This window comes from Mya arenaria, chromosome 7, assembly GCF_026914265.1.
Source record: "Mya arenaria isolate MELC-2E11 chromosome 7, ASM2691426v1".
NCBI lineage: Eukaryota > Metazoa > Mollusca > Bivalvia > Myida > Myidae > Mya > Mya arenaria.
The window spans coordinates 9,040,142-9,065,820 of NC_069128.1; the positions used below are offsets into that span (position 1 = coordinate 9,040,142).

General features: G+C 34.3%; 1 protein-coding gene and 2 long non-coding RNA genes across 5 annotated transcripts; all 3 read right to left on the reverse strand.

Moving 5' to 3' along the window:
• Window positions 1-3,316: 3,316 nt before the first annotated feature.
• On the reverse strand, window positions 3,317-18,866 carry LOC128241634 (uncharacterized). Of its 3 annotated transcripts, none has more exons than XR_008262419.1 (5): window positions 18,577-18,866; window positions 5,719-5,854; window positions 5,369-5,472; window positions 4,244-4,321; window positions 3,317-3,347 (listed from the first exon to the last, which is right to left on the reverse strand). It is a non-coding gene; the product is annotated as an uncharacterized LOC128241634 (long non-coding RNA). The 3 variants fall into 3 exon arrangements; XR_008262420.1 differs by lacking the exon at window positions 18,577-18,866 and adding an exon at window positions 17,842-17,996; XR_008262421.1 differs by lacking the exon at window positions 18,577-18,866 and adding an exon at window positions 6,432-6,516.
• Window positions 15,729-17,766, reverse strand: LOC128241633 (uncharacterized). The gene is made up of 3 exons (XR_008262418.1): window positions 17,453-17,766; window positions 16,706-17,112; window positions 15,729-16,461 (listed from the first exon to the last, which is right to left on the reverse strand). It is a non-coding gene; the product is annotated as an uncharacterized LOC128241633 (long non-coding RNA).
• Window positions 18,867-20,083: 1,217 nt separating the features above from the next.
• Window positions 20,084-24,419, reverse strand: LOC128239943 (uncharacterized). Its single transcript, XM_052956401.1, has 2 exons — window positions 24,100-24,419; window positions 20,084-23,416 (listed from the first exon to the last, which is right to left on the reverse strand). The coding sequence occupies exon 2, from the start codon at window positions 23,394-23,396 to the stop codon at window positions 20,826-20,828; it is 2,571 nt and encodes an 856-aa protein (XP_052812361.1). The 5' UTR covers window positions 23,397-23,416; window positions 24,100-24,419; the 3' UTR covers window positions 20,084-20,825.
• Between the last annotated feature and the right edge of the window lie 1,260 nt (window positions 24,420-25,679).

A 25,679-nucleotide genomic window follows, 5' to 3' on the forward strand; every position in this document is an offset into this window, starting at 1 on the left:
TTTAGGCAAACCATTGGAATTTTACAGCGGTCTTAAAAGGTGTATTTAAAGCTGCAATCTCACCGATTGATCGTTTTGACTACCGGTATTCTTTTATTGTTTGTCTATAAATGGATAATTTTTTTGCAGAAATGTCTAGACCCAATTTTAAGTGATATAAGACTGCTGAAAAAAGATCAGATAGCAGTTTATCATATTTATGTTAAAAAAATGATGTTTTATGGCTAAAAGCATTACGAACAATTTAATGTAAATGAATTTTCGGCACTTTTACATTTCTGATGGGTTCTATTGTGAATTATCTAATATGACTGAATTAAAGGAATGATAACCAAATCAGCAGATTTTGAGACAATTTTGTGTCTTAACTGACAATCTGTAAGAGTGCAGCTGATGTGTTGATCTAAAGCTTCATATACACATTGTTATATTGTCAATAACTGTTTAAAAGGTCTCATGTACTAAAAAGATAATAATTTTCATACAATATCTAAAATTATCAAAATAAATAAAGTACCATTATACCTATTTCTTAAAAGTGCCTTTCTCATCTGACAATACCATTCAAAGCCATCATTTCAACTATGAATTTATTTTTAACTTTCAACTTTTCTATAGCATATGCAACAAAATACACCAAAAATACAAGCCATGAACAATATGATTGTTATATGTAATATGTAATGATAATGTAATATGCCCTGAGGAATAAAGTATGACTGTATGAAAATAAAAAGCAATAAAAACACTAAAAATATGCCCCAACCCCTGTAATTTCTAATACAGTAGTAAAATCAAGAAATTAAACATTTAGAGCTGCACTCCCACAGATATACCGTTTTCACAACTTTTTTTTTTTTGAATGAGCAATTTTTTGCGTAATTATCTGCAAACCAATGATAAAAGATTGCTGACAAAAGATCAGATCACCGATTTCATATTTCCGTTCAAAATTAATGTTACTAACGGTTTAAGAAAGTGCATAAAACATCAATGTTTTAACTTAAATAGAAAAATCTGCCATTTAATTTTTCGCAAAATTGGTTGGTTCCAATCCAAGACATAAAATGAGAAAAGTTGTCAAAACGTCCAAATGTGAGAGTGCAGCTTTAACGTTTGAAAGTAACTCTGTTTGCCTCGTGCCCCTAAACAGGTTTTAATTATATTATATGCCCAGTGGGTTTGTCCCTGTATATTTGATTGTATAATTGCAGTAATGGATACTGGTCTAATTATCTTCTGACAATTTTTCACCAATTTTAAAGAAACAGAAAACACATATTAAGCTCATATAACGCTGTACAATTTAATCTCATTCATTAGGATGAGAAAAATTCCCTAAAAATATTAATTGTGGAAACATATCTCATTTAAATACATACAGGAAATGGCGACATCATTTACCCTTTAGTATGAAAAATGCAGTTTCCTGATATTTGAATAGCGGTTCTTTATTTAAGCATCTCAATTCATTCAACATACACATAGTATGTATCAAGTTTCAAAGGAAACCAAATCATCGTAACGATGGTTTTCAAAGCAAATATTCACACTCTTGACAAACTTCTTTCCTAGTTTCAACTTTTGAGACTTTTTGATGAGCCTGCACCTTCCCCTCTTATGCTGTGGCTTCAAGCAATAAAGCTACCAGCTCAAGTTGCACAACTGGTGAACAAGACTGCTGATAGTCGACAAACTGCACACCTGATGCCATGATAAATCATGTCCATCGACTTCCAGAATGAAGAAATGACGCAGCACAGAATTGATTTCAATTGGACCTCTCTGTACTTTCATCCCCTTGTTGTAGTCAAAGACTATATCTAAGTGTGCAGTGCGGGATCTTGAGAAGCTTTCTGCTCCTCTGATGAAGTAAGTTTGGCAGAGTGTGAAACTCCTGTCTACTCATATGCCTGGACACATGTGATCTATGTCTTCTTGTGTGTGCCCAACCATCACCTGAAATTTTTTTAGAGGAAGTTAGTGCTTGATTACAAGTCAATGTGACAAAACAAGGTCTTTCATTTATGCCACCAAGAACTAGTATTCCAAGTTTCATAACTCGTATGTTAACTCAAAGCAATTGAGCAGAAACTGTTTGGTAATTAATTTTAAGTCACTGCTTCCACTTATACTATCAGTAATATTGAACGTGAACCGACTGACCCAAATGCTATTCTAAATAATTTTTATGTGCAGAAACCTTAATCCTATTGACACAAAAGTAATCCAATAGTATGTCTTCACAAAACATTCTACAACAATATTTTGTCAATTTAACTCAAAGATTGATTATTGTTGTTTTGTCAGACAAACACAGAGATGGCCCTATATCGCTCACCTGATTTGAGAAAGGATTCTAACTTAGTTATTGTTTGGACACTAACTGGACACTTTTGGTCTGACTTTATAATGCTGCTGGTGAAAATATTAAAAGTCCCTAAATAATGGGCTTACAAAACATGAAATAAATGTATTTGTTTAAAAATTACAAAGGGCCATAACTCTTACAATATTTAAGTTTGTATTGAGCAGAATAAAAGGCTTTGCCTAAAATACAAACTTAAAACTATATTTACAAGTAAAACAAAACAAGAGCACCGCGAAACGGAGCATTATACGCCCGAAGAAGATTCGGCTCGAGGTCCTTTTAATGTAGTGATGTTTTGTATAAAGTTATTTGAAAATCGCTTTATTAGTTACCAAGTTATGGCCCGGACACGGAATTGCTAACGGACGAGTAACAAAGATGTGGCCCGGACACAGAATTGCTAACGCCCCCCCATGGTGATTCTAGTCTTTGAGGTATGGACCTGGAAATTGCGCGCGACACACCCTTTTAATGTAGTGATGATTTGAATAAAGTTATTTGAAAATTGCTTTATTAGTTACCAAGTTATGGCCCGGACACGGAATTGCTAACGGACGGACAGACGGACGGACAGACAGACAGACGGACAGACGATGGAGGCCATAACATAATACGACCCTTCGGGCGTATAAAAATCTACAATATGTTTTTTGTATCTGGTTTTTGAGAGAGAATGATCGGAAGAAAACATCACACATTCACAATCATATTAAAAAATAATTTAGTTTTTTTTTAAATTATATTCTATTTCAAAAACACTGCAAAAGACAAGACACTTACGTTTCAATTTCTTGATTTAATACATTGATGATTATCAATTCTTATGAAGCGAGATGGGTCTTACACTCTGACCAGTGCAACATGCATGTTCTTAGTTGCTCAGTTATTACCTTTCTTAAAATTCTTCTTGTTGATCCAAAAAATGATGGAGATTTTTGTTTTTTTTGTATAGCACCTCTGTGTTTCTGTTTGTCTCCTGAAATAGTAAAAGTTTATTAATAATAATCACAATAATAATAATCAGTGACTTTTACTGAAATTATTTTCACCGATTGTGCCTTGCACATTGGGGAACAAAGTTGACTTCTGAGGAGAAGATTTTTCCATATAGACATATAACAAAAAGTAGCTCCGCACCCTGGAGCAATGATTTTTATGAATCAATATCCGGTGAAGAAAATTCATACAGGGTATTGAAACATTTTTTTTCTTCAAATGAAGACTTTTAAAAAAGATAACTTAACTAGCTCTTCATCATATTAAATAAAAATTAGCAGTCTATGCCGCACACGGAGCCCCGCATTTGATCTTTTACCATAGTTTGATTGAGAGTTAAGTTTCACATCGACAAGTCTTTACAGGTCTATTAAAGCTGCACTCTCACAGATTGAACGTTTTGAAAAAGGTTATAATTTTTATCTTGGAATGAACCAATGTATGCAAAATGCATGGAAACCTGTGATATAAGACGGCTGACAAAAATGTCTTTGAATTCCCGTCAAACATGTCCGAACCAAATTCAAACTTTGGATAATCACTGTGATTCACGATGAAATTCAGCACTTCTTGCCCAGTATATATACGTTCACTTTAAGCGGAAGGCAAATTAAAACAAACACATTTGTCCGAAAATTAATCAAGCTTTAAATGGTAGTAGAATTGTCATTTGTTCATGTAATTTTCAAGAATCAGGAAAGGAAATAAATGTTCTCATGTTGCCAATTTAGTCTCGATCATCTAGACGCTTGTATCCAGATCTATATCGTTCATTGACTCTAATTAGAGCGGCTTCATGATTGAGACTAGCCGGTTCTTTGATAATTGTTACGATCGAACAGTGGTTGAAAATGTAAAGTAAGACCAGTTTTTTACCTGTTATTGAACAAACTATTATGTTGGCAAGACTGTCCTCCTCAGCAATGCAAAGAACAGCAATGACTGGCTGGCACTCTGTAAAATGGCGATTAAAACATTATGTCCAATTAAAACTGTCCCATTCTAAACAATCCATCAGCAATATATATAAATGAGCTGCGCCATGTGGAAATGTGTCTTGGGAAGTTGACATCATTCCATGTAATGATGTCATAAAGATGAGCAGAAGACATTACTTACTATGCAGTAAAAGTTCTTACTTTAACAGTAAAGATATCTTTTTTTGAGGAAATTAATCAAAGTGAGCTCTTTTATGTCATTTTTCTACAGTACCGTAGGTCTTGTACACATCTATGTTACATATATAAATAATAAACAGGAATAAAATGAGGAGTTGTGTACACACTAATTCCTCCTTATGTACTGTGTAACTCAAGAAAAACAATTCATAATTCTAGTAAAAACAATCCATAATTCTAGTAAATCTCTAGAATTCCCTTACTTTTCTCGCTGTACAAAAATGAATGAGGAGTTGCAAACAAGCAGGGCCATAAAACTTTTGCCATTTAAACTGTACCACAACAGCAATTTAAAGACAGTGATACTCATTGATGGAATAGGCACTTAGACAGCTACATTTTCTGAGAAATGGAGATCAGACTAAATTCTCCAGAGATAATTTATAGCTTTATTTGAAATAAAGAACATGTTACAGTGTTTATGTTAAACTTGTTACTTATCCCTGATAACACAATCATTACCTTCAAAATGGTGATAAAATAAAAACAAATATACCTTATTAAACACTGTTTACTATCACATCTGTACCCCCCCCCTCCCCCCTTCTTACATACCTAAGCGGCTCTTACCAAAGTAAAGAATGAAAGGTCCACAAGGCCAATTATAAACCATGAACCATGAGAATCCTGTTTACTAATTTGATTTTAAATCACCCAAAAGGCTTTCTACACATAATGGTTCCTTAATTTAAATCTAGCCTCCAAAGTTGTGATTTCATTGAAAGACTTGAGATACCTTATTTAAAAAAATGACGAAAGGAAAGCTTAAACGCAGAAGTCTGGACGGGTATACGAGCCTGGAAATAAATACACAAAAGCTCACCATGCTGCTAAGGATTCTTATATAATTCCCGGCCCAAGTTCAGCTGGAGATGTTGATTCCACACGGCTGGATAACCGGCCCAGTGCACCCAAGCTTGGCAGTATCTGCAAGAGGAGGGTGTATATCTGGGAAAACGCATTTATAATCAATTTGCGAAAGTTCTTATCCGCCATAAGTAGTGAACATGTATGTGGCTTATAGATTATCTGAAATGAAGTTTAATAAAGGAGACAAGGTTCGGTCTGGGATCTAAACCTGGATTTTGATGCTGAAATTGTAAGTTTTGTTCAAATGAAGTATAAACTTAAAGTGAGTACAGAGATATCTTGAAGCCCAGATTTATCACTTACCTGAAGTTTGTAGGGCTACAATTTGCTGTAAACTGCAGGAACTGTCCCCATGAGCCTTTTGTCTGTTAGGGGAATGGTGGCTTAGGTGATTGGTGGTACCACTCTGCATTTCTTATCCACACACAACACAGTGTATCTGAAAATGACAGAGAATGGCCATGCACTTATGAAAGCTATGCTAGAAATACGCCGTTATGAGTGTATCAGATGACATTTCCACACAGAAATTGTGAGGCCACCAATACAGCAGTACTGACATCAATGACGAAAACATATATATCTGTCATGGAGCTGTGCTGGTTCTGTGGCGTCAAAACCACTGCAACTTGGCAATTCACTAGAAACATCTTTTCAGAAAAAAGAAACAACCAATACTGGGTAGCCTTTGTCACCCAGTGAACACCCAGAGCATCTAGTTACTTTGAGCATCTATTTACTTAGAAGTACAATGTAGCGTCATTAAGATCTCAAATTAACAAAAAAGTGTATCCGAAAGCTTTAAATACTGAACGAAGTGTAACTTTGAGGCGGGCTGCGAGCAAATACTTTCAAGGGCAGAAATCTCCCAGAAGTTTGAAAAAGATTATGCAAAGCTCTAGCTTGATGATTTTGGCCCAATTTCAAATTGTTACTCAGTAACACGACGGCGTAAATTTAATCAAACATCAATATAGTTACACAGGAAAATAAGAAATAGCTTTAAACTCTCTCACATTCATGGCAGAGTGTCTGGTGACGGTTAAACATTCAGCCTGGTGGCTGGGGTAACATATCTAAATCCCTAAATGGATGATCTGATCCCAGCCAACAGATCAGCGAAACACGAATTGTATTGCGTGTCCAGGGGGGGGGGGGGGGGTCCCAAGGATATCTTGAATATTGTTTTATGATTGATTAGATAGTATATTTATAAAATATGAGATGTGAATATGTTTCTATCATGTATGAATTAGAACACTTTAGATTAGTACTTCACAACACATGCGACCACTTCGCACTTGTAGTGTTTTTTCACGAATATCGGAAATGTGTAGTGTTCCTCAATGTTCTAGCTAAAGTCGTATAATTAATTTCAAGAAACAATACACTTGTGATTTAAAATATTTGAATACAACACAAGTGTTTTCAACATTGGACCATTTTCAATCCAATATTCATTATTATTCTTTGTCGAACTGAATGATATTACTGGCCAAATAATTTAACGTGTAGTCCATTGAAAAAAATCCCTTCTCCCTAGCACGAGTACGGTGGGTTTTTTTTTCGAACACCGTCACAGTACCGCTACATCAACATTTTAAAAGTAAGGGCATGCTATTGAACTCTTTTGTCGAATAAAATGGTACGAAACCTTTACAAATGTAAATAATGTTTTGTTATCATGTAGGTTGCCCGACTTTTTCTGGCAAATATAACCATTTGACCTTAAAATCTAAATAATATCTTGTTCAACTAGTTCTTGCATGAATAACATTATATATTGTTGAAAATATCTAGACGAATTCGAAAGTAACAGGCATAATAATGTAAATTAATTTCTTCACAATCGTTGTACAATGAATTCATATTAATCTAAGTATATCATATATAGTCGGGTCATAATGCTAAAAATTATTGGAAATGGCCGCAATGTAAATTGCTCATGTGTTTTAATGTTTCTTAAATGAATATGTCGCATTCCTATACCTCAAGGTCAAGTCAATGACATTTAAAGGTCATAGTACAAAAATGACATTTTCTCTAAAAGTTTGTAGTTGTAGTATTTGATGCTAATGCAAATTCATTTATATTCAATATGTGATGACATAATCATAAACGGAATATTTCTTTACAACATTTCTTTAATTGTTAAAGATGCACTCTTACTCCCAAGTCAGATTTAACACAATAAATTCAGTAGCCGCCTTGCGTTTTTGTTCACAAAGCCGGCACACACAGTTCATTCTCAGTTTGCATGTTGTGTACTGAAAAGTTCCAGCTTTCCATGACACTCGCAATAAACCTATCCATGAATTAAAACAAATTAACAAATAACTACCAGGTAATTATGGAAATATAAATGTCATTTTTTACTTAAATTATTGATAAATACAACTTATATTGCAGTCAAACTGGATAAAATATCAGGAAAATGTGTCCTGTTCCAAAAAGTGTGTTTTGAAGTTGCAGACAATAGTCCAAAGACCAAGAATTTAAGTGTTCAGACAGGGGCAGGCAAATCTTAAAAAAAAAATCAAAATTTTAAAACTTAAATAAAACTAAAATTATACAAACCTTATATAAATCATGTGTTAACTTGAAAATACATACAAGAATACAATGTACACATAATCAAATGCTACCTCAGAGAATCATTTTTTTCAAGAACTACTTAAAGGGGTACTGCAACCCGCAAGCCTTTCGTTGTGGGTCGACACCTTTAAACCTCTTTCCCGCACATTAATTAAACACGTCTTATGTTTTGTCAGTGCCGGTTTTGATGACCAGTATAAATCCAAAAGCAGTTTTTCTGCCAAAATTTACCCAAATGATTTGGATGAATGCTTAACAAGAAAGTGCAGTGTACACAATCAAATAAAGTATTTAGTGTTCCAGCAATAATGAGCAATCTGAAATCTGACCCCTTACATTCCTTAAATATTCACAAAGTGTTAAGTTCTTGTGTTTGTTATCTTTTTATGATTCAAATGGTAAAAAAATGGTGCAAATGTGAGAAGCCCTGAAGAAGAAAACTGATATTTTAATAGAAATAGTGATGAAATCACTGACATTATGTTTACTTAGCAACTAAAGCAACAGATCAACCAGACCTACCAGTATGCTAATCTATATTTAACTGCTAAATTTTAAAAACCCAAAACATACAGATAAGATATGTGGCGCAGTTGTTTACATTGTGTGATTTAAATGCATATATTTTTGTTGGTGATTAGTTTAAATCCAACTGAAGCAATCTCTTATCAATATAAACCTTAGTTCATCCAACAAATTAAATATTTGAATGTTAGAGGATTTGTTTTCAGAAGATCAGCAATAATGTTTTTTCTTTAATTGTCTCAATGAAAAATGTAATGTTCAAGTTTATAGGCGCTGTTTTATCTGAGAATTTCCCTGGGTGTGAACCGCTTACTGTGTCCAAGTTATCCAAGCTGGATCTAAGACATTACTACAATATGGGCAATTTGCTCTGCCATTTTTATAGATAATACCCGGTAGTGTATTCCAAAGGTATTCTTTTGGTACATTGAACTCACAACAATATTTGAACTCCTGACGTCCAGCACCGCTGTCAGATTATCTAATCCAACCACTATGCCATTGCATGCTCTTTACTGAACAAAAGATAAATGAATACTCACAATTTTGAACAGTATTTTTTTGGTCACAGATAGCAACCTTTTAATCCCACTTAAACCTGTCTTCCCTATTTGGCAAACAGAGAATTTTTAGAAAATTTGTTATCTGATGATCCTGTAAATTTTGTGTGGATTGACTAAATACTGTTCGAATTTAGCAAATCAAAACTAACATTTTGGGTTTATTCAGTGTAGACCCTAAAATATCAATTTTGATTTATAAGTATGTAGGTTTGTTTAAAAGCTCAGTACAGTTTACTTTACTTGTTAAGTTATCCAATTTCTGTAAAAAAATATTACTAAACTTGACTATAAAATACTGTAGGGGGGCGTGTCGTAAAGTTAAGAAAAAATCCAAATAATGCAACAGTCAATTGCAGCATGGGCCCCCAAGGTCCTGCTAATAGCGGGGACTTTGACTTTCGGTCCAGCCAATCCCAGGTAAAATTCCCGCTCTGCACAGACAAACAGCTGGTAAAAGCCCTGTCAAATGAATTATGATCATTTCGTAACCGCTCATTGTTGGTCATTTCGTAACCATTGTGTTAGTCAATTCGTAACCGTTAAGAAATCGAATGGTCATATCTTAACCGTTGACTCCTATAATTATGAGGAATTAATTTAATACCATTTGAATTTACAAAATAAGTTTACTGTAAGTATAAAACATAAGAATAACAACATAAACAAAGTTAAATCTAGTAGTTGTATTCCTTCTTTATTCCTAATAGTGTAGTGCGATTTGCCAATAAACTCTGAAACTATGACAAATAGAAACATTCACACTAGCTATTTTTTTATGTTGCGAAGGAAATATTATAAGCAGGCTGAATATTAAATGTAATAATTTTTTAATTCATAGATGTTCTACCATTGAGAGGAATTGTGACCTTAAGCCAATATTTTTTAAATATATAGACCATATTACTTTAGAATTTCTTTTTTATTAAATTGCATAGAAGTATTGTAAAATGTAGTGAGTTTGCCAAATGAGATTAAGCGCTTTTTATATGCTTATTGTATTAAAAATGTGCCGATATGTTTAATTTTGTATCTTGTTATTGGAAATTAATACCATAAGGCCAAATAAAAAATAGGTGTGTTTCAGGTAACACTGCTAAAAAAAATAGGGTAGGTAGGTCGGAATATTTTTTTTTTTTTTTTTTTGATATATTGATTTCAGTAACTGTTGACTCAGAAAGTAACAAAAATAAAAGTCATCAATTTTCAGGTTTATCAGTAGTTTTTAAACATGTTACATGCTTCAAAGGAAACATTCTTTATTTGTCTGGTTAAATACTTTTGACAATGGTGGTTGGATTTCAACTAAGTTATGGTACACCACTCTGCTATTATTTGAGACTTTCCAGGAACGGTTTTACTTTTCTTTATGCACCCGTTTGCTTTCAATCACCCTCTGTAGAATACTAACCTCCCTGAAACATAATTACATGAAGAGTGGGACAGCAAATTTACCATATAAGCCATTAGCCAAGGAAACCTCAATGCTGTCAAGAGGACCTGGGGGTTCAGGTTTGAAGAACAAGTAACATGCAGGTTTTATTGCCAAAATTGCACACTTAAGTCTGACATATCAATCCGAAAGTCAGTATCTGACACATTTGTATCTGACAAGAAAATATAGTTCAAGAATTGAAACATACCTGCCACACAAGCACAAACGTAATTCACCTTAAGAGTTCGGACATTCTATAAATTCCGACATCCATTATTATTTTCAAAAATAATTTATTTTAGGTACCTAATTTTCGGACACCCAAAGGACATCGACTGAACTTTTACAGTTACTAAGTCTCACAGACAAAAATTATTGATCTTTATCGTTACAATGCCTGGCTAGATTACCTAACCGTATACATCACTGTGATAAGTTAGTTGGTTACTACCCATCCTAAACGATTTATTGCCTGGTGAAAAGGATGTGTGATATATTCAATGGAGGATTAAAGAAACAACAAGGGCAATGCAGAGATTAAAACACAGACATGACATGTTTGTAAAACGATCCGCCAATTAACTTTGAAACTTGTATCACACTTTTAATATAGACTTTATGAAGCAATAATCGTACAGTAATACTCATTGAAACATCAATCATGCCAAGAAATACCAGCCAATTTTTCCACTTTTCATTTCTACACAAGAGCCAATTTCAGCTACACATTAACCCCTAATTGACCGAGAATCTGACCATGTGTTTAATCATGTTTTCATATCTAGGGAGTTGCTGTAGTTTGGGTCAAGATTTGGAAGAATGTATTTAATTTTGCCCAGAAAGACGTGAAGAAGTATCAAGTGTTAACTACAATTAATTAAAATTACAGAGTACTTAATTTAGTAAAACTTATTATTTACTTATTCTTAAACAAAAATATGATGTTTTTAATGAGTAACATTATCGTTTTAGACATACATGTGTATGACAGATGTTAATGAAAATGGTATGCTTAACCAACCGTTTTATTTGGAATGAAAATGTAACCTATATTACATTATATATGAATCTGGCCGTCTCGTAGGTCGAATTATATTTAAGGGTATGCTTTACTAAGCGTATGGATATTGATTTTAAAATGTCAGATTTATTGGGTTCACATTTTTTAACAAAAACACACACTCTTATTGTTCATTTTTAAAGCTTTGTTGTTTTTATTTCAATGTAAAAAATATTGAGTTCGTAAGTATACGTATACACCATGGAAAATGGGAAATACAAACGAAACTTGAAAAAATATATCACATTGGCAAAACTGAATCTCCGAATGTTAAATTTACTTCAATTTTGTTCATATTATCATGAACACATGAGGCGGTTAAAATGCATTTTCGTATAACTGATTGGGATTTGTTTTTGCAATGTTTCAATCTAAAAAATTGCTTAGTTTTGTGTTCATCTGGCATTGTCTTCATACCGTGACCTGTGAAAGAACATGTTTTGACCGACATAAACTCACAACAATGGTCGCTGTCCTTGAGTGACTCCTTTTCTGTAAAATATTGACCCACCCCCACCCCAAATAATAACATGACTCAGAACGTTACTGTAAATAGGTATTTAACCCCACCGAACAGAACCGACTATGTTGGTCATTTAATATGTGTGCTCTTAAGTCTTAGTAATACAGGTGGTAATGCTGCAGCTATTGTTGTTGATACTGCCACTACTGCTTCTGCTATTGCCAATGTCAACACCACCGCCACAACACCACCGTCAGCACCACCACAACCACCACCACCATGATGATGATGATGAATGATGATGATAATGATGATGATAATGATGATGATGATACCCCTAAACTACTGCCGCTCCTGCTGAATTGTTGTTGTTGTTGTTGCCACTTCTACAACAACAGCTACTACTATTCCTTCTACTAACTATCATATAACTTCTACTGATGCTGCTAATCTTGCGTTAATCAATTATATGTTGCTGTGAATGAAGGAACTAAGCTTTTTGTATCAATGCGAAGACCCTTCATTTATCTATTTATAATGAGCGCAAAGTACAATGAACCCTTAAAGGGACTGTACACCAGATTCGCACCAAAAAAGTTTTCTTCTGTAACGAATCTCAGGACAATTATCTAATGGACTGTGTTACGCTTTATCATAATTGTAAAAAAAAAGTACCAAAATGTAAAAAAAAACTGTGTCGGAGACCGGGTTCTTCAGTTAGTAAGTTTCAATGCAGTGTACACATCGATGCCAAGTTTATGTCAGTTTTCGAAAATTTTCTCTTTTTTTCCGCTATTTTATCATACGGAGTATAGCCCCTTTAAGCAGATTTTCGACATCCACAGATAAACAACTCCCCGGTATCATTTTATTAAATATACATGAGTCATAACATTTTGAGCCGGAAGTTGATAAGTTTGACTGGGGTTTGTGATTCTATTTGTTTCAAAAAACTTCCTCACGCCGGCCAAATCCTAAGAGCCTCTTATAGAACAATACCGTACTCAAGTTGTTAAATTAAACGACTTGATTACGGTATTGTTCTATAAGAGGCTATTAGGATTTGGCCGGCGTGAGGAAAATATTTAGCTGTCGGGGAACTAAGAAATATAGTTAGTACATTTGTACTTGATGTTTTCAATCTTTAAACATAATTAAACATAATAACAAGAGTGTGGTTTAGATAGTTAAATATTGTTATCAAGGAGATTGTTCATAAACAATATCAAAGATGTAATGCTTAGCTTAGTTAATTAATAATTATACTTTTTATAGTTAAGAAAATCATGTCAATACTTAATAATAAACTATTATTGAATTTTTATTTTTATTTTTGACAAGTGTCGTAATCAACAAAATGAGATGAAGCGTTAAATCTAAGAACCATGCACTATAGAAAGATTTTTCCGAAAAATGACCAAAATTATTGCTCCCCTGAATTTCATGCTGGTCGTAATGGCCATTAAATGAAATGAATTAGCTGTAACAGCAGATAACTGATAAAAATTTCATGGAGAACCAAGTCAGTCCTTTAACCCTTAGCACAAAACCACTGAATGGAACATAATGCATATGCTGCTAAAATCCAGGTATATGCTGGCATACAGGGGTTTCCTTCTTAATTGAAAATTGGATAGGATTTCTTGGCATGAAAACAATAAAGTCAACACATTCAATGATACAGGTAACTATTAAATGTGATGAATTAAAGTTATAAATGCAATACTCAAGTTACAATAAAAAAACACCAGACACATTAATCCTGCATAACAATATCCATGCTCTCCATGAGATCCTCGTGGGTATAACTGAGTTATGTGACGTCACACAATGGGACTGTTTGATCTGAAGCCGATAAAAGGTGTTTATTCATTTCAATGCATGTATAAAATGGTGTTGAATGGGATTTTAACCATCTTGATGAAGGAGCTACAGTGACTTATAGGCGTAATAACCATTGATAACTACGGATAAATTAATAAGTGGTAAAATGCAGACATGAAGAAAAAAGGCAGGTTTACCATACATGTAAATAAAATGTAAAAATGGTTATTTTCTATGAATTCGTAGAGCGAAAAATTAATTATTTTAAGGTGTCCGAACTCTAAGGTGAAGTACGGTAAATACATTCAAAAAATCCAACTCTAATATTGTCAACTTTACGTACATACATTTCGTAACAAATGCTTTTCGTACCCAAATCACATTTTTTTCAGGGAAAAATAGGTTAGGGTCGGCGGGAAAAATAGGGTCGGTCGGGTAACCTGAAACAGACCTATTTTTTTATTTGGCCTAACAAATAATTTAAGGTTGTTTTTTGTCGGTTTCGGATATAAAGTATGCAGAATATGAATCAATTGAGAAAAAAACAGAACAAAATTTTGTTCGTTTTAAACAATTCAAACAAATATAGTCAATGAAATAGGTCAAGAATGATCATTTATGTAAACGTAATTTTACTCAAAAATACATCGCGATCAGTCTTTAATTATTGTTTATAAGTAAGCAAAATGTAAGAAAATAATTAACATATTTTGGTAGTATAACAAATCATTTCTACTTTAGCATGATATATATATATCTAATAACTATTGAGTAACATAAATTATTGGCTTGTTACTAGTGAGAATTCGAGTAATGTCTCCCAATTGGTGTCTTGGTTGCTGTGCAATATACATCCAGGTTCGAACAATACACTTAACGAGGTGCTAAGTGTACTATTTATCACCTTGTTAAATGGTGGTTATTATATGAGCAATTGACCTTACGACAGGATTTGATTGACAGGTCCTATCAGCCAATCAGAATGTAGGGCTGATAAGCCGTGTTGCTATCCGCCATTTTGTCCGTCAAACTGACCAGAGTCCGTCATATACATGCGCTGGCAATTCCTCGCCTTTTTAAGTATTATGGTAAAAAGGTGTTGTCATGGCACTTGTAATTCGGATACAAGGTAGCCAGGCCGACTAAAGATGGCTTACAATTCGTTCTGTATTCGAAACCAGTGAGTTATTTAGAAAAATGCAAGTGCTGTATCAGACTCTGTGGAAGACCTCATCAACAGCTGAACTTGGAAATTTTGAAAGATCGTTCAAAGGCGAAACATCTATACGTCTGTACAAAAGTATTTTTTTGAACAAAACTACTTATTTCAATCCGCTCAAAATTTATTTAATACTGAAATTGTCCGTGCATGACCTAAATAAGTGTTACTATTTTTAAACTATAAACATCGTACATTTATGCTTTGGCTTGTGTTGTCAAATCGGCATTAATGGCCATTTAATATCAGGTTCAACATGGACACGATTGATTTCATTCAAGATAGAGGTATTTTTGTTGATACCGTTATGTAGTTTTTATAAACTGCTTTGCTTTCAAAGTAAATCAGGAAATATCGTACAACTAGATTTTTGTCCGAACCATCGCATGCTTCCGAATCTCATATACTCGTATGGTTCCTATGTAAACAATGGCTTTTGTAGCTGTCATTCCGACACATTTCATAGATTTCTTATTTTCATATCAGCACTTTGTCGACGGGAAATCCAATCAAGAAAACACTGACCCTCAAGCAGCTACTTTATTTGACCAGCTCACACCAGCTAGGCCTCCTCCAAAACTCAGATAAATATTTGAGCCACCAAAACAAAACGAGAACAGATCGGTCTGAATCGTTAAGGTTTTATTTTCTGTATAAAACAATTTATTTCACTGTACATTTAAATCAATTATTATGTTCATTAGAACTTGATTCTGCCAAACATGTGCTGTAAAGACTTAGACTTATTATGAATAAAGAACAAGTCAAACATGCATGTATTTTCATTGTTATTCTTATATTTTGGGCCATTTACGTAAATCTACAATATTTAATGATAGTTCATCCAATGTTCAGAGTCCGGATTACATGCACACTCGATTAACAGTATTCTTAAAGTTGCACTCTCACAGAATTCTAGTTTGACACTTTTTGTCTCAGAATCGGCTTATTTTGGCATTCTTTAAATTAAGACCTAATATATAAATCACAAAGCAAACTTCTCCGAGCCAAAACATGATAAATGCAATCGAATCATGTGTAAGTTGTCAAAGTGATCAATCTGTGAAAGTGCAGCTTTAACAGTGAAAAATAACTTCTGCTAATGCTATATATTTTAAAATATATTTGCCATTGCAATAAAGAGATATTCACCTACAATATCATACATAAACATCAAAGAAATATCAAAGTTTAAGTAATGTTTGCAAAACAACAATGTATTTAATAAATCTGATATTAAATATGCAACAACTGGTGTTATACTCCAGAACTGAAGCTAACATCATAGAGGTACATCCTTCCAAGAATCCATCAAAACAACATGCTGAACAACTTCAAGAACTCTCTTCAAAAGACCACACTTTCCTGAAATAAATAAAAGATGCCAATATTAAAATAAATCAGTTACATGTATTGTTAAATATTTTAATACTAGCTGTAAATGCTACTGCCTTTGATGTTTGCTTTCTACATGTATATCATAATGAAATATTGACAAGATACTAGCTAATGTTTTGTGGTTGTTGTTTTTCTCTGGACAAATAGTCCATTACTTTTGTACAGCAAAGTAAAAACTAAATGTTATAAAAAGCTTTAAAATAGGTCCTACCGTTTATTTGTAAAACTTGTCATCACTGGTTTTCTCTTGCGGTTGACATTGCCTGGACTGGCAAATATCATGTGTGTGTGTGGGGGGGGGGGCGGTTTCCGGTCTTATGCTAGGTCCCCTGTGGCGGTAGGCTTGTTGAAGACAATAATAAGGGGACTTCCTTATCTCCATCAATCAGAATACTTTAATGGTGTCAACGGTAAATAGCAGGAGACCCTCCACCAGCCTTAACCGGTAAATGGGGGGAGGGTAGTGTGTGTGGGTTAGAACCAGCTGCCCAGTCAGCTTAGTTGGTTAGAGCGCCGGGCTAGTGTTCTGGTGGTTGTGAGTTCGAGCCCCACACCGGGGGCACTTTTCCTCCCAGGTCTACTTTTACAGCCAGAGTGTGTGAACATGTTCCACAATTTCTGTAAGAACAAAAATCAAAGCATGAATGTTTGAGCAATGCAAAAGTTACAGATTGGTATCACCCACGATTGTCACTTGTCAACTATTACATTATTATTCATAAGGGGGAGTGTTCAATCGCTTAGAACTGAAACTTTTTATGCATAACCCCAATAAACCATTTCTGCTCATACTATAGAATACAAGGTTATACTGTATAGCTGGCAAGTAACTGTTATTTAATGTCACTTCCGGGTTCCCCATTCGGGCCATTTATGATTTACTCATATTGTGCGATGATTTAATCTTTGTTTCAACAATACTGTAAGAAGGACCGGTGTTATTAAAAGTTAAACTTACCCTTGTTTGCATTTACAGTATGCGTCACACACACGCTTTTCCTTTGTATCGATGTCAATGTTGACAACATGGCGGCTATCCGATTTTCTCTGACTTGGATAGATTTCACCCCGTAAATGTTAGATATCGTCATTTTCTAAAGATATATCGAGCCTTCCGATGTAGCAGCCAGTTACAAATTCCTTTGACTTCTATTTTTTTCGCATTGTAATGTCACATTTATGATAATTTGTCAGGAATATCGGAAAGCGAAACGACGCGAGACGCCATTACTTCCTCGTTTGTTTGACGGACATAGACAGAGTTCGCTCCCTTGATATCAGGGGGCGTGGCTTAGAAGCCGCTGTCGAAAGGTCAATTGATTACTTGACGGTTACGAATTGACTAACAGAATGGTTACGAAATAACCAAGATCAGCAGTTACGAAATGGTAAGGTTACGAAATGACCAGATCCCCGTCAAATGCCCCTGGGGACATCCTAGGTTAGGCCCATTCCCTGTTATCAGCGCAAAAACAATAACACCGCATTCACTCAGCACTGCCGGTCCACCTGGAAGGTAAAAACATGGCCCATTTCCCTGCTATCCCCGGTATAAACAAGACCTGGGCGCCATTGTTACAATTGACTGGTGCATAACTGTGGCAGAATAAGGGAAATATTTTATTGTTGCATTTATTATCAAATATGAGAATTTAAGACACATGCAAAAAGCCACAATACGAATTGGTGATAGTGTTCGTTCTGTTCTGCTATTCAAAGGTGATGAGACTGACTAATGACATGACATTGACAAACAAAATGTAAGGCATTTGTATCCTTTCGTCTTTTATTTATTAAAATCTGAGATGTTATGGGAGCAAATCATTTTTTAGATTGGAACATACCAAATAATAATAAGGGACGATGTACAGTAGTGGTAAACCAAGTTTGCTAGAAATCAATCGAGTTTCTCCAAAAACAAGCAAAAATTACACCGGATGTTGATACTAGTGATTTAGTTTCGGATGAACAAAATCCGGATAAATCATTTGCTTTTCATCCAAAGGGTGGACGATTTATACAACTGTACAAAAGTCATAAAAATAAACGAAAAAACGTTGAATATGTATTTTAAACACTTACCAAGTTACCATTCTCTTTCTGTAAGAGATGAACGCCATACTGCATAATTGCACGGAGATGGTACCACGGAGATACCCGAAAATTTCCGTTATATTCCGGAAAGTTAAATTTCTGTATACTTGAAAATTTGGATGCTGATGGTACACGAAATATCGAATTTCCTCATTTCTGTTTTTTATGGAATGAAACTTCGGGATAATATACAATAAGCTTTAAATAAAGTAAAACAAATAAAAAATGCTTAGTATATAGCTATTTTTGACCAAAATTATGATTTTTTCCCTGGTCGCCTTAATAGCTATTTTTATGGATACACAAATATACTAACACAAAAGTTTAAGAATATTTTTTAATATTAAAAGAGAATAATATTTAAAACAATGAAATGATCTCGTAAATAAACATTCAAGCTTATCAACTTACTGTCAATGGACATTTTTATTGACATTTGATACATCAAATCTGGACTGAAAATATTAAGGAGACCAATTTTTGTCGCCTTAATCCAACGGTCCCCATAATGCCTAGATTAATTATATATGGTCACCTTAATATCTGTAGTAGATATATATATATATATATATATATATATATATTATATATATATTATATATATATATATATATATATATATATATATATATATAACAGATTGTTAGTGAAGAAAGAACAAAAATAAATTATGTATTTGCCTATTTGAGTTAATGATTATAAAGTTTATACAAATGATTTCAGTTCTGCTCTTTCTTTTTTAAACTAGACGTATTTTTATTTCATCCGCTTGCTCCTAAATCAGGCGAACATAGCATGAAATTGGTGGTCTATGGGATTTCTTGAGATGATCCTTATGTATTTTGAGCAGTTTATTTGAGATCCTCTATTTTCTTTAGAATGTTTAGGTAAAACACAGATACACTTTAAAAGTAAATATAGTCTCGTATGTCTGAGAGGTCTAGACATATACATCACACTTAAAAATATGGGTATACAAGAATGCTGTATGTTAAAGCAAAGCTAAAAGTCAGCGCGAACAATTTATCTGCATACGAGTATCTCAATTATATCAATACGAGGTTCCTGCTACTGTTTTTCAAACGAAGTACTGTTGAGATCATACTGTACACAAGAGCTGAGTGGTAATACTGTTTCCTATTGACCAATTAAGTTTTTCAAGTTAATGATTATATATTTATGAAATTGAAGATGTATTAATTAAAAAGTTTTATAAAACTGAATCCATACCTAAAATGTCAAAGATCTGTGCTTAATTTGGAACATAATGGCAAAGTTTGACTAATAGTATTTCTGTACAACATAGGATCATGCGAAATATTGTAATGTTTAAAACTTGATAAAAGGCGATATATTTATAAAATTAATAAAACGTGATACGGTAAAGATAGAAACAAATATGTACACACATGTATGTATCAACAGATAAACGTGTTGGTGAACTTCAATGACAGCATAAAAGAGTATTATAATACTATTATTGAATGACAGTACAAAAGGAATAATTATATAATCTTAAAAGTGAATTAACAATGTGTAGCAAGTACAGGAACAAGCTCAGTAGCTCAAAGTTTAAACATAAACCCCGTTTAATGGCACAGGATAAACGTCAAAGGCAAAAAAAAAACACAAACACAAACAATCAAAAACCAGAAACATGGAACAACAGCACATATCTCGACAAACAACACAGTACACAGTTACTATATAAAAAAAAATTGGTGTGTTTATGGTAGCGTGTATTTTTAGCAGTGAAGACAATAATATTGAGGGCTAAGTTGGTATTTAGTTTTTGGCCTTTAGAACTTAAGTCTTGGTCATCAATTGAAATATTCGTTTCTGATACACTGCCAATCACAATTTGTCGTGCAACGTAAAACATATAATAAGAACTCTACCTTAATTTATATACTGGTCTCGATGTTTCCACGTTTAGTCGAATTTGTAAACAGGTGCTTGTCTTTATCGCAACAATTTCATACACTGTCTCCAAATGATATCTCATTGCCATGTCAATTTAAATATTGACATTTCAGGAATTAGCTCAGTAACAAGTTCCTGTCTAAAGTTGCACGCAAATACTAGGGCAAGCACACCGCAAACAAGAGGCACAAGGTTACAAGACAGCAAACATCTAAACATATTCAAGATATATTCATTGGTATATATTCTGGGATAGCCTCATTGGCATGTTCACTGAAAACTAAGCAAATGTAAGCAGTGTGCAGGTGCTGATATCAATCAGAACAGCTTTCCTCACTGTCGCCTGATGTTTCCTCGTTGTGAACAACATATTCGAGATGTGACAGAATGGTGTCCGCAAGTGTTTGCCTGAACTGTATCCGCAGCAGTTTGCTCTCCCGTTGGTGACACATCCGTTTCAATATTTGCGGCATGGCGCACACAATGATGGCTGTACCTACGTGCATGATCGTGTGTAAGTCCTTAAATTTGTCTGCCTTTATCAATAGTTCAATCGCCACCGACATCAGCAAGATGATGATCGCAAGTTTGAGACAAGTACTTGTCATCTGTCTTCTACGAGGGTTGTGTTCTTCAATGATTATTTCAAAAATGCTTTGTCTGATTCCACGCCGCTTTCTTACCTTGCACAGCAATCCATCTCCCCTAGATCGCCGTGTTCTCTGAACGTACATTGCGGCCTTTATGGAGTCGTGAAACAGTCGGTCGTAACAGAGGGAGTAGTCGTTTATGGCTTCCCAGAGGTAGAAGAGGACAGTGAAATAGAAAATAAGGTATCCATAGGTAACCTTAGGTATAAAAATCATTGCTGTGTAGGAAAATACGCAAATTCTTGTGATGAATAAAATGGTTTCTAGGAAGACCGCGCACAACATATATAGAAAGAAAAGAACTGCTATGAACGTGAACAGTTTTATGAAGTGCGCAAGAATCAGGTATATCGGGTTTCTTTTGGGCAGAGGTAAAGCAGAACAATAGCTTGTTATTACAAGACGTCCGAAAGATATTATTGGGAGACCGTAAATAATAAACGTCATAACCAATTCTACCGCACAAATGACAAAGTAAAGGGGAAAGAAAATTACAGTACAGCAAAAGCCGCTTCTATTGTAAATTCTCTGCAACCTAGCATGCTGAATAGCAATGGAAGTTTTCCAGAAACTAAAATTCAACACCATAAGGACCTGTGAAACTGTAAAACGATACAACAGCAAATATCCCGTTGAATTGTCTGTTGACCTAAGTGATCCAAAACGTTTGATGTTTTTCAAACTTTCACTCATGGGAGATAATTCTGTCTCACTAACATTTGCGCATGCGCCATATATTTTTGGCCTTAAACCTTTGGCGAGAAACTTAGGTATAGACTTTGGAATCATAAGCAGAACTGAGGTGATTACAACATAGCAAAACAGGGCTACAAAAGGACCACCAAGGAAGGGTAGGAAATTTGTTCTACTCATTTCGTAGCCCGTGATTATTGACCGCAGCCCATATGGAACGCCCAATTTCACGCTCGTCCTAATAAAACTTTGCAAATTTGACGAATCAACGTATGCCTGAAGGCCAATTATACTAAGGGTTACAATGGGAAATGAGACTCTTGTTAATCTGCCAACAACCAAACATAATAAACGTGTTTGCAACGTAACAGTGGCTCCCTTAAGAGAAGTGAGGGGCATAAATAGTGTTTGGAAAAAACTGACATGTTTATATCCCTCTAGTAAATACATCTTTGACGTGTGACATCCGTCCAGTTCTTCTTCCTGGCATCCGTCGTCGGATCCTTTGAAACTTTGTACTGTAAGGCTGGGCGGCACATATGTCGAGCGAGGATCATCAAATATTTTGTACGCGACAAAAAATAAAAGTATTGGGAAGTAAACAAAAAGAACAATGGCTAACATTATGGGCACCATCCACGAAATAGTATCATACATGAATTCATATTCTGGACAGATAACATTACGTTTCATTTTTGTTTTATTGAATCTGTAATCACAGCAAACTTGTTCAATACCTTCGAACGGACATACAATGTTTTCACATATCACTTTCATGTACTCCGTAATGTTTCGTTTTCTTGTGTAACAATAGTAGCTTGGTCCGTACTTTTCCCCATCCGACAAATTGCTCATCAGCGCAAGAGTGATCCCATTCAGCGCGTTACTAATCGCCAGATCATCATCTTTATTTCCAACCGTCAAGTTGGAGCAATCACCACTTACTCGTTTCAAAGTAACCGATAGCACTTTAGGATGTCTCAGAACGGACTGATACAATATACCCATCGACCATATTCCAAACTCGATGGGCCATCTTAGGAACTCCTGGGCCCCGTCCTTACCCCAGAAAGTCCAGATCCAGATGTCCCCGTTAATGACATCCGGTTTGCTTCTTATTGTAATACCAGAACTACTATTGGCTTGCCGGAGTCCCAAAAAGACGTAATTGGATTCGTATCTCTGTATACTATACATAAAATAGTCCAATGAAAATCGACTCATTTCCATTTCACATTTCTTATTCCCTGTAGAGTTGTTAAAAGCAAGGTAGTTACTTCTGATAACACGTTTTTCTGCTTTATCCAAGGTACTTTTTGGATTTTTTGTTCCAATCAACTTTGTATATGTTTTCAATGGCAACATATCCTTTGACAAGCCTACAGAGGTTTCATCTTCTTTCGTGGAAGAAAGCCATTTTTGATCTGATGTTCTTTCCGGTGTTTTATCTTGTCGCTCATTTATCTGTAGCAGCGCTTGTTCCATCGTCCCCACTAATCCACCGAGAACCAAACAACATAAAAGAAGACGTGCTTCCATCATGTGAGCCAATTTGATCAAATCTGAAAAAATGGAACAACAATACTTGTTTCGTCATTGAGTTTTTCATGAAACACGGTTATCGCGTATTCTAACTGACAAACAATGTTTTTTGTTGTTTAAGATCAAAGTATATATCTTAAACTTAACAAAAAACGTTATTAGTTTCAAGGTGACACGCGTATTTAAAATCAATACATACGCATGTTTAACAAATATACAGTTTGGGTGATTAATCTACTTACTAAATTATGATAATTGGAAAATATTAATAATTGATAACAAGATTGTAACCGTGTTTTTAATGGCTGAAAACGCACAAATATTAAATAAATGGTGAGTGCTAAAAGATTTATAGTGATCAACTATCGTCTCATAAGGTAGATATACCGTGTTTTCTGCACCTATCTTTCAAATAAAACACAGAATCCTTCATAAAAACCATTAGTTGCGATATATATATATATATATATATATATATATATATATATATATATATATTATATATATATATATATATATATATATATCATTTCCGGAAAGTTAAAACAATTCTGTTAATTTTGGTAGGTCTTATTTGGGAGTAAGAGTGCATTTTTTATAGGTAACGTGCGTTGATATGATTTTATTCGAATAAATGAAAACAGAAAGTAAAATATATAAAGAAGACATAAATACACTAAAGACAAATGTATTCAATATTCACCAGAGTAGTTTCCCTTTAACAAGCTCCGTGTTTTTTGTTTAAGAATATTTCACACTAATTTTCGCATCTCTTAACGTGATTTATTCCAAATCTTTGCCAAACAAAATATACAACTGACACAATGTGTTATTAAACTCAAATGAATGCTACAATAGCATCGTGTATGCTTTAATTGCATTCATAATTGTTTTAACTCCAACTCCTTAGCAAAATATCTTCCTTATTTTACAATATATTTGTTCATTATTAAATGTGTTGCTTTATACATATTTTTTATATGAAGGATCATTCAGCGTTGAATTATTTGTCCATTAATTTCCTTGTTTATATTACAATAACAATGTTTGTATGGTTTCATATACAGATCATTTACTTCCTCCATATATGGCGAGCAAAACATATATACAACAGGTTAAGCAATTTCAATCGTACAGACAAGGAGTAAGAGAGAGAGAGAGAGAGAGAGAAGAGAGAGAGTTAAAGCGAAACTCGGGACTTCAAACTGCTTTTCGAAATTAGGAAAAATATTTATTTGTTATCCATTAATGAATTATACAAAAAATATAAGTAATGGATATTAAATTATATCGAACTTGATTTAAATTTTCAATTCGGAGCTCCGCGGTCATTTTCTGCGAAAACAACCCCGGATGTATGCCGGTCCACCAGTAGAAGTAATTCGTCAAATTTTGAATTTTATTATCAATTAAATGTTGTGTTCTATTTGTAGATCTAAGTATAAATTGATTGCCAGTAAAGTGTATTTTTTCAAAACAATTAATATTCTCAAGTATTAAGTCATTAAGTTCAACTGCTAAATTGAAATTATTACGCGATCTACTTGCAGCGTAGTTAAAGTGTACCGATTTCTATCATTGTAAACTGTCCACATACATCCGAGGTTGTTTTCGTAGAAAATGGCCGAGGAGTTCCGAATGTATAGTTTCCTGCGTTGCCAATTTCCTGTAGCAAAGGGGAGCCGTAAACCTAGACCGCGGTAGGATATGCACAAGGTTTATCCAAAACAGTCGATATGAAACTAATTACAAAGTAATTAAACTTAACTTGTCTATTTAGATCTCAATCATTATTTCAGATTTATTGCTCAAGTTAAGAAAATCTGCTTCTATATCTAATAAAACATTGTATACAGAGCAATCACTGATTGATGCACTAAGTCCATGATCGCAATTGCGGGCCAATATTTGTATATTAATTAAATTGCATGAAAGTCATTGGCAACAAACTTCGTTCATGCGCGTGTGTGTGTGTGCGTGCGTGCGTGCGTGCGTGCGTGCGCGTGCGTGCGTGGCGAATGGTAACGCACTTGAAACGTTCTGTGAAAATCACCAAGAGATCTGCTGCAACAACTGCGTTGTCATCAATGACAGGTTAAATCATTAGTTTCACTCGTATGTTCGATTGATGTAATAGTCAATTTACATGATCAGACAGGCTTACAGTCCTCGCAAAACCCGTGAACATCTGTTCATACTTCTGTGGTTGAGTATATATTCTTAATCCAAGCTATTTTGGAAAGACATGTAACCCGGAGTTCAAATAACTGGGTTGTCCCACGG